Below are 22,206 nucleotides of genomic sequence, written 5' to 3' on the forward strand. Positions count from 1 at the left end.
GGCAATTAAGCAAATTAAATGTGCTGCAATAGAACTTTCAATTCAACCTATAAATTTTAAATTTTAAATCGGCTTCTAAGGATAAAGATTTTTTCAAGAAAGGTTCCTATTTCCAAGTCTTAGAAGTGGGGTATGTAGAGAAATTTCACCTATCTCACCCCATCATTTGATAGTATTAATGATAATTATAAATAGTTATGGATTCTGATAATCAGAAACAAAATCTGATAATCTAAACCAAATCCAATAAAACAGGCCTATAACCTTATTAGGAACCTTATTTAATTAGGACTACTTCACTTTTCTTCCAACAGAAGAACTTTGAAAAGTTAAAATAAGCCCTTCCATTTTTCTGTACTTGACAAAAACACCCTTCCCTCCCAAGCTTACAATTTTTCCTCTCCTTCAATCCCCCCCCCCCCCCCCCCCAACCAAAACCTCTCCTCTCCTCTTCCCCCTTTTTCTCATGGCTTCCGTTACCGTCGATTCTTCCTCCGTCACCGTCACCGACGGCCCACTTCATGCAGAATCAATCCCAACCGTCGATCTCCGCCTCCTTTCTCAATCTGAACTTTTCTCCCTCTCCCTCTGTTCCCCTTCCGCTTTCAACCCTCGCCGTGATGACGACGTCATTGTCCCTAAAATCGACCGTTCTGTTTTCAACGAGTCCGCTGGGTCCCGCAAACAAACTTATTCCCGTCTCCGCCTTGCCCCAGCCTCATCCGCCGCTTCCTCCTCCTCCTCTGCCCTCCGTAGCCGTACCCCTCACCTCCGTAATTCTCTTCACAATCCATCATCTTTTAACAATGATCCGGAGAATTCCCAAATCGTTGCCCTCCTTAAACAGCTATTCGGGTCGGGTACTGAAACGAATCCCAATCCCTCCGATTTGATACCTATTCGGGTCGATTATTCGGATTCGTTATCCGTGCCCGTACCCTTGACCGTGCGCGTGCCCGAGTCGTCCAATGTGGGTTCAATTGGGCAGAAAAGAAAACGGGGTCGGCCTAGGAAGAATGAGAATGAGAACGAGAAGGTTGGGGTGGGTGGAGGTGTGGGGGGGGGGTTGATAAAGGGACTAATGTGGCAATAAAGGACATTGTAGTTTATCAAAATGTGGATGATAATAGGGATAGGGATGATAAGGAGATGTTGAATAAGGATGGTGAACCGGTGGATTTGGCGGTCCTGGGGACGTTGGAGGATCCGTTTGGCGAAGAGATGAGGCGGAGGACGAAAGGATTGGGGAGTTCAGAGGAGCTGTTAAGGTTTCTGGGGAGATTGAATGGGCAATGGGGGAGTACTAGGAAGAAGAGAAGGATTGTGGATGCAGGTGAGTTCGGGAATGTGCTGCCAAAAGGTTGGAAGCTTTTGCTTTCTATTAAGAGGAAAGAAGGCCGTGTATGGTTGCATTGCCGACGCTACATAAGGTTTTTTTGTTGGAATGTTGTTTCTCTTATTGTTTATTGTTGTTACCTTGTTGATTTTCTTGCCAAGATTGTTTTGGTAGATAGAATCAACACTTGCAAGGAGCACTAAAACCAATAACTATATTCCTGCCTGCCATCCACACCAGAATAAATATAGTTTTCCGAAAAGACCAACTACTGGAGGAAGACCTCCAAGGCATAAAGAGAAATGGGGTTAAGGAGTGAGCCAAAGAAGGATCTTTTGTGTTAATCATGCATAATCTCGAATTAACAATTCCGGTACGTAGACCAAATAATAATGGTTAGGGATATTAGAGAACCCTAATTTGCCTTAACCATAATCTTTTAGTATTGAGTAAATGCACTTGAATAAAACGGAAGGAATTTAGAGTATTTCATAGAGCCAAATCTAACTAATTTAGGATTGAGGCATAGTTGATTGATTGATCATTTATGGTAGGCAATTGGATCTTGATTTCTCTAGGGGGATGATTCCCATCAAAGCTTAACATAAATGATATGAAAATAAATAAAGTGATCCGGTGTGACTTTTCATCGGGAGGTTGAGTTATACAACTAGCATTTTGTTTCTGATTATATTTATTTGGGTAATATGTTTCTCAATGATAGAATTCATTGGTTTGTGTATAGACTCCTTCACTTGTGCCTAGTGCAACTTTACGAAAGTTACTCCCTCCATTTCATTTTATGCGTCTTAGTTTGACTGCGCACAAAATTTAAGAATGTAAAGAAAACATTTTAATCTTATTAAAGATATATATAAAACATACCAAAAAAACCCCTTGAATTCTGTTGTCTTAAACATGGCACATCATTTCTACAAATTGCCATTAAGGATAGAATGAGAATGTTGGAATTATAAACTTACTTGATATAGAAAGGTTGCATTCTTTTTTAAACGGACTTAAAAGGAAAGTAAGACGCATAAATAGAAACTGAGGGAGTATTTGCTTTGAGATAGGATCATGATACTATTTTGTGTACAAATTTATGAAATTATTTGTATGTGTATTTTGAGTTTGTCGTAACTTAGATGAAGGAATTTGTAGGATCCTACTTAGTAGTGATTAAGTAACACAGAATTTTTCCTTCTTTCTACATATGAAAGGAAAACAAATCGTAAATTCCATCCCTGCAAATAAGAGGAAATATTTGTCTAACCAGCAGGTAGAATATTGTCCATTTATCTGCACTTCTTGAATACTAATTATTTTCTCTAACACTCCAAAATTTATCATTTGCCAATGAGCTCACACAACTTTATTTTTTTACTAAGGTATGCCTCTTTTGTTGGTGGTCTAACTGGTATCATCGATGTTCTGTTTAGTTTTGCTTAGCTCTCAATTTAAACAACAAGTTTGTCAATATATGCTGAGTAAATGTTTAGTGCTCTTAGTGCTCATATCCTCGATGCTGGATGTAGCTCTTATGCATGTGACTTTCGCTTTTCCCCCACAATAACCTTGTTAAGTTTGTTCTCTTTGATATCTGCAAGGACATTTAGTTATACTAGTCTTTAGGATACGCGCGTTGTGTGTGTACCTTAGGTTAATGAGTTCAAAATTTAAAATTGAAAATTGTGTTTGAATTTTTATTAAAAGAGTTAAAGAAAATAGTACAAGTTTATGAAAATAATGATCTTTCGGTATTTTCCTATGCATATGCGGTATTTCCCTATTTTAATTTGTACATTAGTATTCTTTTAGTTTAGGACCCCTATATTACATATATAGCTACAATTTTTATATATGTTTCCTCGTTCAATTATATAAGTATTATGTATCATTTATTGATTATTATCGTTTCATTTGGTTTTATGTATGTAATTAGGGTAACTTGCGTAAAAGTTCATATATTTAGTTAATGTTCAATTTTATGTGTTTGTTCCAATTGAACTGGTAAAATCTAAATTGAATTTAAAGTTCTAAATTTTAGGACTTTTTATTTACTTCAAATAAGGAAGGGTTCAAAAATAAATTTTGGTTGATCTCAAATTCCTAAAAAGTAGGCAAACAATTAAATGACTTTTTTGTCCAATATGAACTCTATTTTAAAAGGGTAAGATAGATGATCGATATTTTGCTAAGAGGCTTCGTGCTTTTAATATAGTCTAGATTATATACATGTTTTGTTGAACGAAAAATAGACTGTTCATGAAGGTTAACTGTATTTGACATCACATATTGATCCTAACTGTTCTTGGTTCGGGTTTCAAGTTATTTGGAGGTTTTTTGTAAGAGTGTGACCAATTGGAACTTGGAAAAGTTTCTGGGCTTTTTAAGGAAATAATTTACTTATTACTTTATGAATGTTTGGGCGCATGAGATTTGCAACAAGAATCTAAATGTTCAAAATGTGACACAATTAGTTTGGCTACTAGACTTGTTTTTGTGTAATTTAAATATTTAGTAAGAAGAAGAATGGAGAGTAAAGGGACCCTATGCTCTTGAGATTTCACATCGGTAGATGTCATGCTGCTGTTTAGGTGCGGATCATATAAGGATATCCAACTAGAATTCAGGATCGTCTAGGTTACCGGGAAAACGTATTATTACAGGAATCTTGTTTAAGAAAAATTTATAGGCTATGGGGAGCAGCTTTTGTGTTAAGTTAGATTCATCTTTCAAGAAAATGTTGGTTTCCTTTGTAAGTAAAGTATACTAGAAGTTGCTTGATCTAGTCACTCCCATGGCATGGCTTTCTCTCTCTTTTTATTCCTTGAAAACCATGAACTACCCCAGAAGACCAGCTTGAAACCACGTTAATTATGTTTGCAGGGCGTGCTTGTACTATATATATGTATTGTATGCACATACATTTGCTTCCTTTCAGGATCTTCTTGACCTGCATCATGTTACTGGATTTACTTATAACATCTTAAGGGTTCTTTTCCCGTGATCATCCTGGCCTTCATTTTCTCTAATGGGGTCTTATTATCACAATTTGCAATTGCTGAATTTGTAGCTTGAACAAAAGCCGAGCTTATCTAATGGTTTACCACATGATTTTGAATTATTACTATGATGTTTGTATGCTCCTCCGTCTGTGTTATATGTGTCCAATTTAGATGGCTTAAGACGCAATTGGTTTTCTCAGCCCTAGTGGACGGCAATTTGAGACATGCAAGGAAGTCTCTTCATATTTGCTCTTTCTTCATGGTGAACGAAATGAAAATCTTCCAACATATGCGAAGAGTTGTGGAACTGCTGAGATCACTAATACATGTGCTTTAGTTAGTGTAAGTTTAAAACCCTTTTTTGGCTACATTTTTTCTCTTCCTCCTTTTTCCCCCCTTCTAGACAGAGATTTGATTCATCAAATATGTTTCAGACTTCAGACCTTCAGGATGTCAGCAACAATGAAGGCCCTCTTTTTCACAACTCATCCCCTGCTGTTGATCATGGGGAGTTGCAAGTTTTATTGAATTTTGGGGAACTGTCAGAGGTCCAAGTAGGAGATCTTTTGCACTGTGACAAATGCAATGTGACCTTTAATGGTAAGGATGATTTATTGCAGCACCAGTTATCTCATCGGCGAAGGAGATCTAGAAATGGTCAATCCATTACTGATGGGGTAATAATTAAAGACGGAAAGTTTGAATGTCAGTTCTGCCATAAGACATTTGAAGAAAGGCGTCGGTACAATGGTCATGTTGGGGCCCATGTTAAGAACCAGGTAAAGACTGTGGATGGATCTGTTTCAATCAATGTGGGAGAGTTTGTTGAACCTGTGGCATCTAGTGGAGCCATGCTGAGGGAGTCCATAATGCAGGATTCAGTTGTTTCACTGAGGAACGTGACAGAAATTGCTGATTTAAGTGCAGATTATGGTAGGAAATTTGCACCTTCTGGTAAAATCCAGGAGGAGGATCACATGGAGATTGACGATAAACTAGAAGGTTTGAGCGAGGCTTTGAATACTGCCCCAAATAAAACTAACATGTGTTTAAGTTCTGAAGCGATTACATGTAATAACATGGGTAATATTTATTGTGAAACACCTTGTGACTCACTGATTGCTGACGTTGTAGCTGAAGGAACCAATAAGGGTTGTCATAAACAGGAAGGGAATTCTGAGAGCTGTTCCCCTATTTCATTGAAAGAACAAACATGTGTGAATACACGCAAAGTAATTGACTCTTCCATCATAGAAGAGCCTGAACAGGAAGGTTTACTTTGTTCAACTGGCATTGTTGATTCGTGTGGTGTTAGTGTGGAAGATGGCAAGTTTTCCCCTGCAGTGGAAGAGAGCAAAGTAGAGGGTGATAGGTTTGTAGATAATGAGTCATCAACTGCTTTATGCAGTAATGTCAGTGTGCTGGATGAGAACAGCTTGACAAATGCCAAACAAGTTTCATGCACTGAAGATCACTCAGGGAAGAACATTGATGTTCTGAATCGTGTACCCTTTCTGGCAGAAACATCTAAAGAAAACAGAGGTTTGAGCAGCACAGGTACCCCATCTTGTGACAAGGAAGGATCCGCAGTAGATTATGTAAAAAGAGTTTTTCATGGTTGCATAGGTGAGCAAAAACCTAGTAACATGATGTGTAATATAGAAAATGATGAGTGTGGCAGTCTTGTTGATTCAAATGACAATAAGCTGATTATGAAGGAGGATAGTTGTTCATTTGTTCCACATCCAGATAAACATGTAAATACTGCTGAAAAAGATGTAAGTGATGGTTCAGCTTGCTTTCTAGAGGAGCCTGAACAGCAGAAAGGTGATGAGAACGGTCTGCTTTCTCCTGCATGTGACAAGAACGGTGTTGAAGCTCAACTTCTTAATGATTCAAAGACAACTACAGATGAGCCTAAGGTTAGTGAGCTGCAGAGTGTTAGTAGTAATATAAAGGGATTTCCTTGTAACAATCATGCTGTGCAAAAAGCTGATGCCAGTGATATAGAGAAGGAAAAAAGTCTTGCATTCTGCTCGCTTTTTCCGGCCACGAATTTGAGAGCATCTTGTGCTGAAGATCATGATACTAAAGTTTACCAAAGCACAATTGAGGTTAATGATCAGCAAAGGGCTGCAAACGCATTGTTTTCTTCAACCAATGTACCAGAAGCTTCTACCAGGGAAAATACCACGAACAGGAGCTATAACAACCCTTTGAATGGATCCAAATTTGATGGTCTTGAAAACTCTAGGCATCATGATCTAAATGTTGTTTTCGGCAACTCTCATGTGGATCTAGATGCGAATTTGAACTGTACAACCTTCCAACTTGGCATGGAGGAAACATATGGAGTTCAGGCTAATCTCCTTGGAAGATTTGAGTCCGATAAACAAGGAGAAGTTGGGATTGATTTAAGTGATTCAGCTTTCAAGGGGAAAACAGGAGATCTTGAAAGTAACTTCAACACGGTTTTTCATAGTCAATTGTGGGATGAACAGAAAGTAGATGAAGTTGGTGACTCTGGAAAGAAGATTATTACTGGGTTTGGTTGTGGAGATGCCAAACCTAATGAGGATGTCATGGCTGGCAGCATTTGGAGAACGGGTGTAGAAAATGTCATGCACGGTGACTCAGCAGACAATTCAACCTCGGTAGTGCAGTCATCGAACTGTTTCCAGACCTATGATGTTTTGTCAGATAAGGTACGTATTAAAATAATTGGTCTACTTTAGCATGAGAAATATACCATTTCTGCCATGCACTTGGCGAAATATGCTATTGTGTATTAGTTTCTTAGTCGTCGCATTTCTCTTTTCCAATACTTCTACATTAAATTGCCATTTTTTCCCATTAGAACGAGATCGTAAAAACTTGCAGATATTTCTAGTGATGAATATTGTGTTTGTGAATCTATTAGTTCAAAGCTGTTTATTGATCTATTAACAATTAAATTTTGCTATATGGCTTCTGACTTTGATTTATACTGGAGGCCAACAATAATTTAAATTGGTTATATTTGACAATCTTATCATTATTTCTCAACATGCTAATTTGGACAGGTTCAAAGTCTCTTCGGAGAAAATGAGAAGTATGACGGCAACACAGGCTTTGATGGGTTGAGATCAGACAGGACTGGACCTGTAGAATATAGTTTCATGAGCACACAGAGTTTAAATTCTCTTCAAGAAGAGCCTAGAGCTTTACCTTACGATGTGGATATAGAACAAGGATTTAATACGTCATTTTGGCTTGGAAAAGATGATGTAATGCCAAATTTAGCTGGCAGGAATCAGGTAATGTTGGTATGCGTTTGGTGCAGAAATGAGTTTTATCAAGAGCCTAACCAGTTAGGAGCAGAAGCAGGTTCAATTGGTTCCATGTGTCCAACCTGCAGTGGAAGGATCTCAGGGCAGTTTAGCTTTTTGTAGAACGACTTGTCATTGACAATTCAATGATCTGCCTTCAACGTAATTTTCAGACAGAAGATTAGATCAACGGAAGGTATTTATTCATCCCACAAGCTGACAAATAAATAAAGAAAGTCTAGACTTTGACTTGGATCTTGATTGATGTTAGTTAAGTAGCATCTAACCTTCCTATTCTTTTGACTGAAATAAGTCTAACTACTGACTTTGTTTTAGAAAGATAACGAGACCTTTAGCTTCTTTAGCCTTTTTGTTTATCAATGCAGTCCCAAATATCTGCTTTTATCCCTCACCAGTAGTCATACAGGATATGGTAGGATCCATCAATAGGTCCAAAAGATTACCTGGATTATTAGATTGGTCGCGTCACGTATTCTGCCACTTTCTGCTGAATCTGTCTCCCATTTGAGTTGAGGATGGATGATGAAGAAGCAACGTGGATTGGTCGGCAGTGGGATGGAGGATGGATGAAGAAGCAGCTGATATCAGTTTGCAGAGGTGACAATGTGACATTAATATCCTCCTGCTGTGGTCTCACTTAGATTCTTCTTTCAAATGATTCTGTTCTTATTGATTTGGACATTTCTATGTCTCTGGCAGATGTTAATTTTGCAGCTGTCTTCTTTTTGCTTTTTGTTTACTGATGTGACTTTTAAAACATGCAAAACACAACTAATTATTTAAGTAATGAAGTGACGAGTAGGGTAGAAAAGAGTCTAATGAGCATTAGCAGCTTAGCAGATAATTTGATTATACTAGTAACTTTACCTGATTTCGCAAATTAAAATGTTCTCTTGACTGCCTAGTGCCTGCCTGGATGATGGCGCCTAACACCGCAGTCAGGCAAGCCAACAATAATTGATTAAATTGGTTCTCATTTTAGTATTTTCGAAATTAAAATTTCCTTCAATTTAATAGTTAAAGATGGAATTTACAAAGTAAATAAAAATATTTTCACAATTTCAATACTGAACAATTCATAATCACCCCAAAATTCGGTGTCACAAGTGCATGAGCATCAACTAGGAAGATAAAATAAAATACAATATCTGTTTGAAATACAAATTAGACAGGAAAATACATAAGTAATTCTGAAGGAGACTTTGTTGGCTGCGGATCGTAATATGGAAATGCAGCTTACCTAAGTCCCCGCAAATAACCACGTCTTTGCTCTCACAAGGCCACTAGACATGTATGTACTTAGCACAAAAATGTGCAGCAAGTGTAGTATGATTTTAAATCAACGTGTACCCAGTAAGCATCCAGTCTAACCTCAACGAAGTAGTGATGAGGGGTCGACTCCGACACTTATTATGGGCTAATAATAAAATGTTGATATATTATTTAAGCATGGAATACATAACATAACTGAAAATTTAATAACCGGAAAGAATCAGCAATTCTTTTATTAATAGATATTCCCAAATCTATTTTCATCATTTAACAATTTATATCTCAAGCCAATAAAGCAATGTCAATTCTTGTTAGTTCCAAAGAATTATCATGCGCAACTCATGCCAAGGTTGTACGGCCCGATCCAACATATAAATATAAATTGTGCACTGTCAAGGGTCGAACGACACGAACCAACATATAAATATAAACTGTGTACTGCCGAGGGTCGAATGACACGAACCATAGATGCATCTATTAACCTGCTGAGGTGATCGACTCGCTCCCATGGGAGTAGTGGAAGTTTACCCCACTCACGGAATATAATTGCGACGTGGTTGCACATAGATTTCTTAAGTTATTATAATATTCTAAAATTCTTTTTCGAAATATACGAAATTCAAATGAAAACTTTCAAATCACGAAATCTTCATTTTCAACTCTTTTCAAGGCATTTAATAAGCGTACTCGATCTCAATTCTTTTCAAGGCAAATAATAAATATAATTAAATAGCGGCATCAACAGGGCATGTTGTATACCTAAAACTACCCGGACATATGCATAATTAGTAGCTACGTACGGACTCTCGTCACCTCATGCGTATGTAGCCCCCACAAATAGAAACACGCATGAATTCAATTCACCTATGGGGTTAATTTCCTCTTACAAGGTTAGAAAAGAGACTTACCTCGCTCTGAAGTTCCATAGCCAGCTCCCAAGCCTTTCCAACAACTCAAACTGATGCCCAATGCTCCAAAACTAGTCAATAAATGTGCAAATCCATAAATATATACCCCAATACTTATTATAATCCGATTTACAATAATTTTCAACCCCACTCGAAAAGTCGATAAAATCAACCCTCGGGCCCACGTGCCCGAATTCCAAAAAATTTCGAATATAAACATTACCCATAACATCACGAACTCAAATATATAATTTATTCTCAATTCTATTCCCAAATTAGTGGTCAAAATCCAAAAATATCAATTTCTAGGTTTTCTACCAAAACCTCAAATTTCCACTAATTTTTCATGAATTTCCATGTTAAAATCTCTATATAATCCAATTATTTTACTTGAAATAGGTGTCAATCACTTATCTTGACATAGATGATGAAGACGGAGCTCCAAAATCGCTCCTAGGTCCCCCATGGAGGAAATGAGATGAAATGAGCCAACCTCGTTTTTGCAAACTTTTACACTGCCCAGGCGACCCTTCTTCGCATTCGCGGGCCCCCATCGCGTTCACGATGAATAAAATTCTCAAAAGCCATTTCCAAATCGTTCTCAGAGAGCCTCTAGTATAATGGTCATAACCTTTTGTACAAAACTCCAAATGACAAATGGTTTAACGTTTTGAAAACAAGACACCAAGATCTACAACTTTCCTGTCTTGGTCATCTCCCAATTCCGTATAGATGTCGAGATATAAGTTGCCGAAGTCAGCCCTGTGCAACACAAATTTCTTCTTCATCTTCCCGGACATCCTGGAGTGTACCAGCCATAACGTTTTGCACACAAATCCAAATGCTAAATGGTTTGATTTTCTGAAAACTAGACACAGGGCTACAACTTTCATTTTTGGATTTCTCCAATTTCTTTATAGATTGCAAGATATAAACTTCCAAAGTCGTTCGGACAGCAGGAATTCCGTCTTCGCGAACGCGAGAACCTCTTCGCGAACGCGAAGAACAAAGTCCCAGCAGCAAAATCTTTCTTCGCGAACGCGAGAGGCTCCTCGCGAACGCGAAGAACAACACCAGACATCAGAAAACCAGCATCTAAAGTAACCCAAAATGATCCGATAACACCTGAAACACCCCCGAGGCCCCCGGGACCCCGTCCAATCACACCAACCTATCCCAAAACATGACACAAACTTGCTTGAGACCTCAAATCACACTAAACAACATCGAAATCATGAATCGCACCCCAATTCAAGCTTAATGAACTTTAGAACTTCAAACTTCTACATTCGGTGCCGAAACCTACCAAATCACGTCCGATTGACATCAAATTTTGTACACAAGTCACATTCGACATTACGGACCTACTCCAACTTCCGAAACCGAAATCCGATGCCGATATCAAAAAGTTGGCTCCCGGTCAAACTTCTCAAAAACCTTCAAATTTCTAACTTTCGTCAAATGACCCAGAAATGACCTACGGGCTTCCAAATCCACATCCGTATGCGCTCCCAGTACCAGAATCACCATATGGAGCTATTCCCAGTCTCGGAATCCCAAACGGGCATCGATAACATTAAGATACACTTCCACCCCAAATTTATGAAATCCTTCCAAATGCCAACTTTCCACAATAGGTGCCGAAATGCTTCCGGGTCATCCAAAACCCGATTTGGACATATGTCCAAGTCCAAAATCATCATACGAACCTGTTGGGACCTTCAAATCTCGATTCCGAGTTTGTTTACTCAAAAATCCAACTTTAGTCAATTCTTACAACTTAAAGCTTCCGAAATGAGAATTTTCTTTTCAAATCAACTCCGAACTTCCCGAATTTCAATTCCGACCACGCGTATAAGTCATAATACCTGAAGTGAAGTTACTCATGACCTCATACCGCCGAGCGACGCACTAGAACTCAAAATGACTGGTCAGGTCGTTACATTCTTAGTTTCTAATTTCCATTTTCGTTTTGTTTTTAGTTCAATCAATTCAAAAAACATAAGATTTTTGGGCTTATACTCTAGCTGATAACTTGGGCTTATGTGTAAGATCCATTTCCTTTCTCTTATTTAATGTGTTACCATGTTTTCCACGGATCAATACATAAAGATCAGTTTAGTTTTCAATATTAAAGATGTAACTTTTTTTGGTTGACCTTCACTGTGCTAAACTCTCAAGTATATGCCTCATGTAATTACTTGAGCAGTAAAGGAAAGAGAAGTTAGATTGACAATGTTTTCCATGAGGAAGTAATGTTGTGCAAACTCTTTTTGTAGCAAAGAGAAACTAAAATTGCCCTCCAAGTGTTGGGAATGCAACTGTCATCCCTAGTGGCACCTAATTAAAGCTAGAATAGGGACAAAGTATCAACAAATAATAATATTGTAGTATGTATTTATGCACCCAATGGAGATGCGTATTAACTAACTCGGTTACCATCATTATAGAAAAATATGAATGTTTATCTATTAACTCATACTCCCTCCGATTCAAAATAAGTGATTTTTAAGCTTTTTTCTTGTGGTACAAAATAAGTGATTTTTTCAGATTTCAAGAATGAATTAATTATTTTTTTTCCTACATTGCCCTTTGAATAATTAATGTTGGAGTATGTGTTAGGAGTGTTTATATGAAGAGATAGTAAAGGTTAATATGGTCAATTTTATAGCTAATTAGTGTTAAAAGGTGAGTTTCTTAATATGCGTCAAAACAACCAAAAAATCACTTATTTTGGACCGGAGGGAGTATGTTCGGAATTAACCGATCGACAGTGGCTCAAGCAACTAGCTGTGCTCATTAAGGATCACAACTACCAATCATAGTCGTAGGTCAATAAATTAGCTGTGAATAATGTGCTTCCTTTGGGTAACATTTGTTATTTTCGGAATTTGGAGTTTTAAATTATTTCTTCATTCTGATTCAAGTTGCATGATTGAGCTGGTGGCAATAAGCTTTTTTCTTTTCATTTGATTAACGGGACAGAGAACATAGTTGGTGTAAGAGTTTAATTATTAATTTTGTATTATATTAATCTTTCTTTTTGTTGTTGAATAGATTATACCAAGATAACCTAGAACTACAATTGCTCTTTAAGCTATGATACGATTAATTGACGAAGGAACCAAAGTATAGCTATACATTGAGAAAATAAAAACTGTTCTTTTGGCCATAATTTACTCTTAGAGTTTAGAGGAGATCTGGAATACTATTTGGTACGAACACTACAATATTATCGTTGTATAAATTTATCCCAACATAAATTTATACCATCAACCAATTATAGTATAAACTTTGTCCCAGACTTAATCCTGAATATCCCATCTTATTTCACCTTATCCCGTCAAATTGATATTGTTTTATCTCACCTCTCAGGTGGGATAAATTAGTCTAGGGATTATAATCTCAGTCACCCAAGACTATAATTCCAGGATAATTTAGTGCGCGTACCAAATGACCCCATAAATTCTTAGCACCCGATAACGATTTTGCGTTATGTTACTGTTGGAGCAAACTTAATTTACACTTGAACAATTTTCATATTTTGGAGTAAATTAAGTTGATGTAAAGGCAAAAGCTTTTTCGTACATTCTTCAAACATTACTTTGAGGTGAAGCTATGTTTTCTCCCACTATACCCCTGATATGATAGTTTCCTCACAGCTAACTCAAGTTAGAATTGCATTTAAGTTTATTTATGAGATATCATACAATCCAAACATGATATCAAAGTCCTTGGGCATATTGAAAATTAAATTAAGTAAATTAAACTTATGTCATATTTAACTATTAATTTAAATTTTTAGATGAGATAGTACATTAATTCAAATATTGTCCCTGTGAAAGATATTCAATGCACTTTAGCACCATATATCCCTAACATATGCCAAATTGTGTAATATGATATGAATGTTAGTTATACATATGGTCATTCCACTATCATACTTTTAATTACTAAAGGTATGAATACATAACTACAACAACAATAACAAAAAAAAAAACAGTGCAATCCCATATGTATAGTGAGGTTTGGGGAGGATAGTGTGTACGCAGGCATTACCCTTGCCTTATGAAGAAAGAGAAGCTATGTCCGATAGACCCTCGGCTCAAAAACAGTGAAAAGGTATGAATATATACATACTCAAGCACATATTATCCTACCTAAATGTTTGTCTCGAAAAAAAAGAAGGAAGTTCAGTCTTAACAGGTTTATAATTTATCACTCATAACCAATCTAATGTGCTTTTCTAACTATTTGTGAGAAGAAGCTAAGTTGAAAGGCTCATATCGAATAAGCAAATTAAAAGACTACTTTAGCTCTCACATATCCGTACAGTTGATTTCATTTTAATTTATCAATGAATTTGTAACTTCTTTTTGCGATGTAATTAAAATTTTAACGACACTGTCACATAAAACTATTTTACAGTGACATGAAATTTAATTTAAGGTTTTAATATAAGAATTCAAGTTATTGCTAAAGTTCAGTTTGGTACAAAAGTTTGATCTTACCATTTATTTCTTTGAATTTATATATGTCCTTACAGATTTAACCTAATCTTCTATATAATCAAATGGATTAAAATTCTTAATATAAACTATTGCTTCTTATATTGTTTCTTGATCAATCAATCTACATGTATATAATTATTCTTAAAGAGTACATAAAGGAGTTGGTTTTTCCCTTTTGGAATCAGTTATCGCTGTTATCTAATGATACTATAACTCATCTGGATAACAAATCTGAAATGTAAATTTATGTATCACATCAATAGTAATGGAAGAAATTATTAGAAATGATTGACATTCTAGTTTGATATATAAAACAAATAGTACATACTAAATAATTATAAATTTTGAAAGTAGTGATAAATTATAGTAGAAAATATGTTAAGTTAAACCAGATAGGACTTCTGAAATTAATGATATTTAGAGCTTCATAAAAATAAATAGAATGTCATATGTATACATGAATTGTATTTCTATTTATTAATTTTTTTAATCATTCAATTTTTGAAATTCATAAGGTAGATTAATTCGAATTCGTGCCATGTAACTTATCTAAGAAGGTAAAAGTTCTTTATAAAAAAATTATCTATTACAAAAAAAAAAACAGAATCTCAATTTCACCACATTCCGAATTATTGTTTCATTTGATTTTACTTTTGATTGAACACCTGTGGACTGTGGTAAAAGGGACCCTAAATTGTAATAGGATGTCAAAAGGACAATAGGACTCACATGTCATTATCGGTAGCAAAAAGAAAATCTAGTAAAGTATAACAAAATCAGCAAAGTGTACAAACTGCACGATCACTTTACACACTGGTCCATATTACATAGTGGATCTTGATGTTCCAACAATCCAACACACAGAAAAATATACTGTTTTTATTTTTATTTTTAACGTTTAACCAAAAAGAATAATAATTCTATCCTCCTCTTAGTCCTCTCAAATAATATCTGTGAGCCTTAACGCTAACATGCGCCGGGCTCTCTCCTCCACCACCGCCACAACCACCGCCACCGCCAACGTCGATTTATTGCTCTAGGGTTTTCTTTTGGTGGGCCCACAATATTCTGATCCAATTCATTTAAAAGAATAATAAAGCAAACCCTTAGTCCTTCAAAAAATGGGTCTTTTAAGTGTTTGGGCAGCTGTTTTTGTGGTTTTATTAATGGTCTTTGAAGGGCTGGCCTCGCCGGAGACTAGGACGATGTCGTTTCGTTCAGTTTGCCCCTTGAAATCCATTAAAGATTCGATTTTTATGGGGTTTCATCAAGATTTGACATGCCCATTAGATGGGATCCAATCTTCTTATATGGCTGGAGTTATTCAGGTATATAAACAATTTTCCTTGTATTGTATAATATTTTCAGCCTTTTGTATGAGTCTGTTAGATTTTTGGGTGTTTTACCTTGTTAGCTAGGTGCAAAGATAATTTTTTTTGGGGGTATGTAGTGATGAATTGGTGATGATTCTTATCTTTTATGAGTTCAATTTTTGTGAAGTGATTAGAATTTTTGGATTATTTATCTGCCTTTAGAGAGTGAATATTGTCTTGGAGATTACTGGTGAAGAATTTTGAAATACTTTTTTGCTTGGACCTTGGTTCTAAAGTGAAAACATGATGTGAGTTACACCAATATATGGAGAGGCAAGTGTAGGATAGAATGCCGATATTATACTTTTATATGTTGACTTTGAAGACTTGGATTGGAAATAGTGAATCCTCGTTCATGGAGTATTTGGGTATTCAAGCCATATATGTAACAAACTGGAAATTAGCTACGTGTTATGTAAGCTTCTGTTATGTTTGTTTGTCAATTTCCAGGAAATAGTGAATACTGCATTGGGCCGTAGATCTGAGCTTCAAATGCTTTTCAATTGTTGTTGCTAGTCCAAATTGAGTTGGTTTATGCAGCTAAATCCATGTGATGTGTAACGAATACACTGTATTTACTAAATAACCCTACAACTTTGAGAAACTAAAGATTTGCCGAATCTGTGGATATGTTTCAGTCCCATGGCATCTTGGGCTAGCCAAATCAAAACGCTTTGAAGATTATTTTGCATAGTCATGTTGATTCCTGCTAGTTGGGAATATGTTTTAGACTTAGTAGAGAACTTCTGTTATCATCATCATAGTATTATTTTTTGTATATATATATTGCACTTCTATTTTATTGTGGTAATTATGATGATATGAGTTGAGCTTAATGAAAGGAATGATGATTCATATCACCATCCCAAACTTGTTTGGGACTGAGGTGTAGTAGTTGTTGTTGTTGTCGCGTTGATTATCTTCCGCCTTCATCTGATTTATTAGTTGGTTTTATGTAGTAATGGTGGTTCTAATGCTTTACATTTTCGTAGAGTTGTATGCGTGGTTCTCGTCAAGTGAATCTGCAATGGTAATGTGTCATGGTTGCTTTTTTAGAGATGAGAACCAAAGATACATAAGAGCTAGTCTAGGTCATTAATTTTCCCCGGAGGGTCCGTAGCAAGTGCATGATACATGACATGTGATGGGGCCTAGGTCTTTATTCATTCATTGTAGGAGGAACAAACACCATTGGATCACCATGCACTTGCTCTAAGGAGAAGGAATAAACACAATTTGTACTCACTTATCAAAAAAAAAAAATTTACTGATGAAACAAGAAAAGGGAAAAGAAGAAGAAGGAATGAAGAGAGGCATAGCTCATGATGTCTCCTCCCAATTATTAAATAAAACAGTTCTTTATCTATGTGCCCCTCCCCATGAATCTAGGGTTACAATATGGAACCTTTCAGATGTAAGAGTACATAAGTACTGTGTCAAAACATTATAGGTTTGATGACTCGCAATTATCAAATTCTACGTAGTGGGAAAAGTTAGAGCACGCCGAGTTGAATCACTTTGGCTGTTGAATATGCATTACAAGTGGGTACACCCTCACCCTGTGTCATATGTTTAAATCAAAACTTTTGATGCGGTATTGCTGCCTCCTCCATCTTCATTAAACTGGTTTCGTATCTTCGTATGATGTATGATGACAACATGTATAAGTTGGTTCAAACACCCACTCCTGCCCTCACTCCTAGAACATTTATTATGTTATGTTATGTTATGTTATGTTATTTATTTATTTTCTTGAGGAGTTCTAATGTTTGGTTTTTCTTTTTTCACTTTGAAGGGAGATGAACTGGCATTGCATAGGGCACTAAATTTGATCCACCGGAATACACATGATTATGTTGCTTTGCTTTTCTATGCATCCTGGTGTCCTTTCTCTGGAAGTTTTAGGCCAAAATTTTCTGTCCTGTCTTCTTTGTTTCCTTCAATTCCCCATTTCGCAATTGAAGAGTCAGCTGTTAAGCCAAGGTTAGTGTGTGAAATTAATGTTTTACATTAATGTGCTTTCTCTATATTGTGCTGACAACTAAGAATGTCTTCTCAGCACTCTCTCAAAGTATGGAGTTCATGGGTTTCCCACTCTCTTCCTTTTAAACTCAACAATGCGCATACGGTATCATGGCTCTCGCACCCTTGATTCAGTGATTGAATTCTACAGTGGCTCTACTGGTAAGCATGTTTGTTAAGCTGTATTATTGTGTTTTGGACTTGGTGCCCCTAAAAGGGGAATCTGTATAGAATTAATGGGCGTTTGGACATAAGAATTGTAAAATTGCAAAATAGGGGGAAAATTCTTTCAAGTGAAAATGGTATTTGAAATTTAGAGTTGTGTTTGGACATGAATATAATTTTGGGTTGTTTTTGAAGTTTTGTGAGTGATTTGAGTGAAAATTTTGAAAAACAGCTTTTTGGAGTTTTTCAAATTTTCGAAATTTTCCAAAATGCATCTTCAAGTGAAAATTGGAAATTTTATGAACAAACGCTGATTTTGGAAAAAAGTGAACATTTTTTGAAAAAAGGGGAAAAATTCTTATATCCAAACGGGCTCTTAGTAACATTATCCAACAATCCCTCTTCCCACCCCAAAAAAAGAAAGTACTAAAAAAAGGAAAATTGCCGGATGTGTTCTGAGTGTTAAATACGAATTAATCGAAATTGTTGGTGATTTCGCTTTTGCTAAGGTGATTTTACATTTTCTGGCAGAAGGTGATTTTGCATCTTGAAAATGCAGCATTTCGGCAATTTCTACGCCTCACTTTTTCTTTTCAAAACTTCCATTTCCCTCTTTTAGTACTTTACTTTCAAATTATTGACGAGTCATGTTGCCTGTCTAATTTGGTATACATGTGCATACATCATTAACTATGTTTTCTAGCTGCAAGTAGGTTTCAAGCTAATGCATGTTACTTCAGAAGTGTAAAATTGCTGTTCGTTTATTCTTTTAGGATTGCAGCTTATTAAGTACAGCCATCGTTCCGACTTTCTTTATCTTAAGCCCTCTCTCTAAATATGAAACAGGTTTTCAGATTGCTTCAGTGGATGACACTTCTCTTGGCAAGACTAGATGCTCCTCGAATCATTTGAAATTGCACGGCAGTGACCAGGAAAACTGTCCATTCTCCTGGGCCAGATCTCCTGAAAACCTTCTTCAGCAGGAAACTTATTTGGCCTTGGCCACTGCATTTGTGTTAATGAGACTGCTTTATAAGTTATTTCCAGCTTTACGAAAGATTGCTCATCTCAGCTGGGAAAGGTCCAATTTACATGTAAGAATAAGAAGCTTGTGGGAGCTTCCTCTGCTTTATCTGAATCGAGCAATACAGTTATGTAATTCACTGCAGGAGCCATGCAAGAGAAGCAACTTGCAGGAAGGAGCTATGAACGCCAAGGCATGGGCTTCCAAGTCTTTAGCTTCTGTTTCATTTGGAGAGTCGAGCTCTAGCCGGGTGGTACCGGTAAGCTCTTCTAACTGATTCATTTGATGGCCAATATCTAAAATCATAATGGTCTTTGAGAATTATTTTAGCCACCGTCATTGTGGTTGGTGTTATCTGATTGGGGCAGCGCTGTGCAACGTCGAGCATTCGAAACAATCTGCTTCAATTTCATGTAATGTAGATTAGAATTTTTTCCCTCACCATCAGGAAAATAATGTATCAAATTTGTATATAGCTTTAACTAATAGGCAGAACTTTTGAATTCAGATCTGTGTTTGTGTAGTCCAGACGCTGTCTAGTTCCATTTGTATGCTAATTTTGACTTGAATTAGATCCTTTGCGAACAAAAGTCGGGTAACCGATCTAAGTTCAGAACATGGTTTTGCTTTCTATCTCTAAACACTCTGCATGCAAGACCCTGATGAGAAGAAGTGCAGAAGCGAGAAAACTATTTTGAAGAACTTGCTTGAAACAATATGCCATCCAGGAAGAACTAAATTTGGTTGGTCTGACGAAATGATGAGCTTGAAATGCTTAAACTTTATAAGTTGTTATTAAAGGAAGTTCTGAAGTTTGCCGCATACTAGAGGAAATTCCTATTTGCTATTTTTTACTAAGTTTATTTTATGGTTTTTTTGTTATATGATACTCGTTTCCTATTATACCTGAGTCTTGAAGCTAAGCTTGTGTGTGATATGAATCATATGATTAGCCTCCGCCCCATCTTTTACCTCTTCTATTAGTATCATTTTAACTCTAGGACAAGAGAGTTATATTACAATTTGTATAAGTTAAAATAAAATGAAAATCATTTCGCGAGGCATAAAACATAAGTAGACCTTCCTTCCCCCTTTTCCTATTTTAGGCATTCAAAGTGGTTGTCAACTGACAATTGGTAAATTGTCTCATCGTAAGGTAAGACCTTTTGGTTTTTGCTTTACTGTGTCACTTTTGTATTATTGACACACTAACTACACAATGTGTCAAACTCAATAATGTGATTTTTGTTTTTGCTCTATTGAATTACTAATCTGTACTATTCCCTCTTTGCACCAAAGTATTCGAAGAAAATGAGAAAAAAGAGGTCCTTATCAAAGGGAAAAAAGAAGAGAAAAATGAGGTAAGCTAAAATATGAAGAAGGAAGTGGTGCAAGCATCTTAATCATGAGTAACAGATAACTGTTAAACTTGTTTGGTTTGTGGGATTAGGTTGAGGTTGTCTTAACTTTGATTTGGCTTAAATCAATTGATTAAGATAGAAAAAGAGCTGATACTACAGTGTGAAGTTTGAAACAACCAAACCCCCCTCCTTTTCTGAAGCAAATTATCAAATCCTTGTTTAGTCTTCTGGACAATCCAACCCCTCGATATCACGAACTTGAAGAGTTGAGGTATGTCCTGTAAAAAGCTGTTAAATTATCTTATATCATTCACTTCTTGTTGTTGCTTGCTGCGCTCCTAGTCTTTGCTTCACAATCTGATCATATTGGGAAGCATTTTTGTAAACCACCCTCAGTGTATTTTCTTTTTAAGCACCATTACTCTCTCCAAAGCTCGTTCAGCAAGCTTGTAAAATTGTGTTCACTTTCTAGTTTCTTTGTGTCCTGCTGTTAGCATCTATGAGGAATATAAAGAGAATTGCTGTATTATATGGGGAAAACCATTTTAAAAAAATGGCCTATTCTACGAGTCCTAAATTCGCTGCACAAGTGAGTTTTACACTAAACAGCCTTGCTTGTTGTTTCCAGAGAAGGGGATGACAACTCTTTTCTGGGTGCAATCCAATTCTATATCCGACTGTTGATCCCGAAAGGTTCCTGTGATATTTACGGTGGATGTGGCTCTGACCATGTGAATTGATTGTGATACAGTCTTGTTTTAGATAATGTTTTTGTTTCAAGTAAGAAAGAACTTACTTAGGTGTTCATTTTGGTTAAGTTTGTGAAGCTTGCTTAATTTTGTCTTCAAGAAGACGTATAATCTGGTCATAAGCGGGTTAGAATCCAGTAGTATGCATTCGACCTCCCACCAGCACAAATACCCACGTAAACAGCCTCTTGCATAGATGCAACAAGGTTGTATGTAAGACCCTTGTGGTCCGGTCTTTCCCTGGATCTCGCGCATAGTGGGAGCTTAGTGCACTAGGCTGACCTTTAATAGTCGAGATACATGTTTGACCAAAAAAGTATTAAACTGTCATGATCCGGATTTCCCGCCCTCGGAAGTCGTGATGGCGCCTACTCGTGAAAGCTAGGCAAGCCGAGTATTATAGATTCACTTAACTCTTTTATTTGGCCCTTTTTAACAGTTTAAATCAATAAGCGATCAACAGTGAAATATTAACAATAATTAAAGACATGCGGAAGACGTAATCTGGTAACTTAGCCAAAAACAAGTACGACAATATCAAGTACATCTCTACCCGGAATCGGTGTCACAATATCACAGACCATCTACGAATACTACAAACAAGTGTCTGAAAGAAAGATACAGTATGTCTTTGAAGTAAATAAAAACAGAACATAAAGATGGAAGAGAACGCCGGGGCCTGCGGACGCCTGCATGACCATCTCGGGATCTCCGACTGGATTGAAGGCAGCTACCCAAAGCTCTGGTCCAAAAGCTGTCGCTCTGGGATTTGCACATAGTGCAGAGTGTAGTATCAGCACAACCGACCCCATGTGCTGGTAAGTGTCTGGCTTAACCCCGGCGAAGTAGTGGCGAGGCTAGGACCAGACTACCAAATAAACATGTGCAGTTATATAATATATAGCGAAAAGTTAAAAAGAAATAAACAAGTAAAGATGGGAGGGGGACATGCTGCGGGGGAATACCATTTACCAACAGTAATTTAAGAGAAAAACATAAAGAACAATTTAAATTTCACAGCAAAAGAATAAGGAACTCGTAACCAACCAATAAGCACTGTTATTATCTATTGTTGCGGCGCACAACCCGATCCAAATCATAAAAACACTATTGCGGTGTGCAAACCGATCCAAATCATTTATCAC

At 36.6% G+C, this 22,206-nt stretch overlaps 2 protein-coding genes across 3 annotated transcripts; both read left to right on the plus strand.

The window, feature by feature from the left end:
* Positions 1 to 410: 410 nt before the first annotated feature.
* Positions 411 to 8,487, plus strand: LOC107800844 (uncharacterized). Its single transcript, XM_016624085.2, is given in 5 exon segments — positions 411 to 1,047; positions 1,050 to 1,430; positions 4,548 to 4,689; positions 4,782 to 7,052; positions 7,410 to 8,487. Coding segments are annotated over 5 exon segments (3,744 nt in total). The 5' UTR covers positions 411 to 466; the 3' UTR covers positions 7,779 to 8,487.
* Positions 8,488 to 15,221: 6,734 nt separating this feature from the next.
* LOC107800845 (5'-adenylylsulfate reductase-like 4) lies at positions 15,222 to 19,541 on the plus strand. 2 transcript variants are annotated; one of them, XM_016624087.2, is made up of 5 exons: positions 15,222 to 15,695; positions 17,536 to 17,723; positions 17,800 to 17,924; positions 18,774 to 19,021; positions 19,097 to 19,541. In XM_016624087.2, the coding sequence occupies exons 1-5, from the start codon at positions 15,489 to 15,491 to the stop codon at positions 19,226 to 19,228; spliced, it is 900 nt and encodes a 299-aa protein (XP_016479573.1). In that variant the 5' UTR covers positions 15,222 to 15,488; the 3' UTR covers positions 19,229 to 19,541. The 2 variants fall into 2 exon arrangements, with proteins under 2 accessions (XP_016479573.1, XP_016479572.1); XM_016624086.2 differs by having other exon boundaries at positions 15,224 to 15,695; positions 18,774 to 19,541.
* The last annotated feature ends 2,665 nt before the right edge of the window (positions 19,542 to 22,206 follow it).

Source organism: Nicotiana tabacum, chromosome 16 (assembly GCF_000715075.1).
Source record: "Nicotiana tabacum cultivar K326 chromosome 16, ASM71507v2, whole genome shotgun sequence".
NCBI lineage: Eukaryota > Viridiplantae > Streptophyta > Magnoliopsida > Solanales > Solanaceae > Nicotiana > Nicotiana tabacum.

Coding starts and splice junctions, on each gene's coding strand:
- LOC107800845 (XM_016624086.2), top strand. CDS start 15,489: ATGGGTCTTTTAAGTGTTTGGGCAGCTGTTTTTGTGGTTTTATTAATG. Junction 15,696..17,535: donor ATATGGCTGGAGTTATTCAG/GTATATAAACAA, acceptor TTCACTTTGAAG/GGAGATGAACTGGCATTGCA. Junction 17,925..18,773: donor ATTCTACAGTGGCTCTACTG/GTAAGCATGTTT, acceptor AATATGAAACAG/GTTTTCAGATTGCTTCAGTG.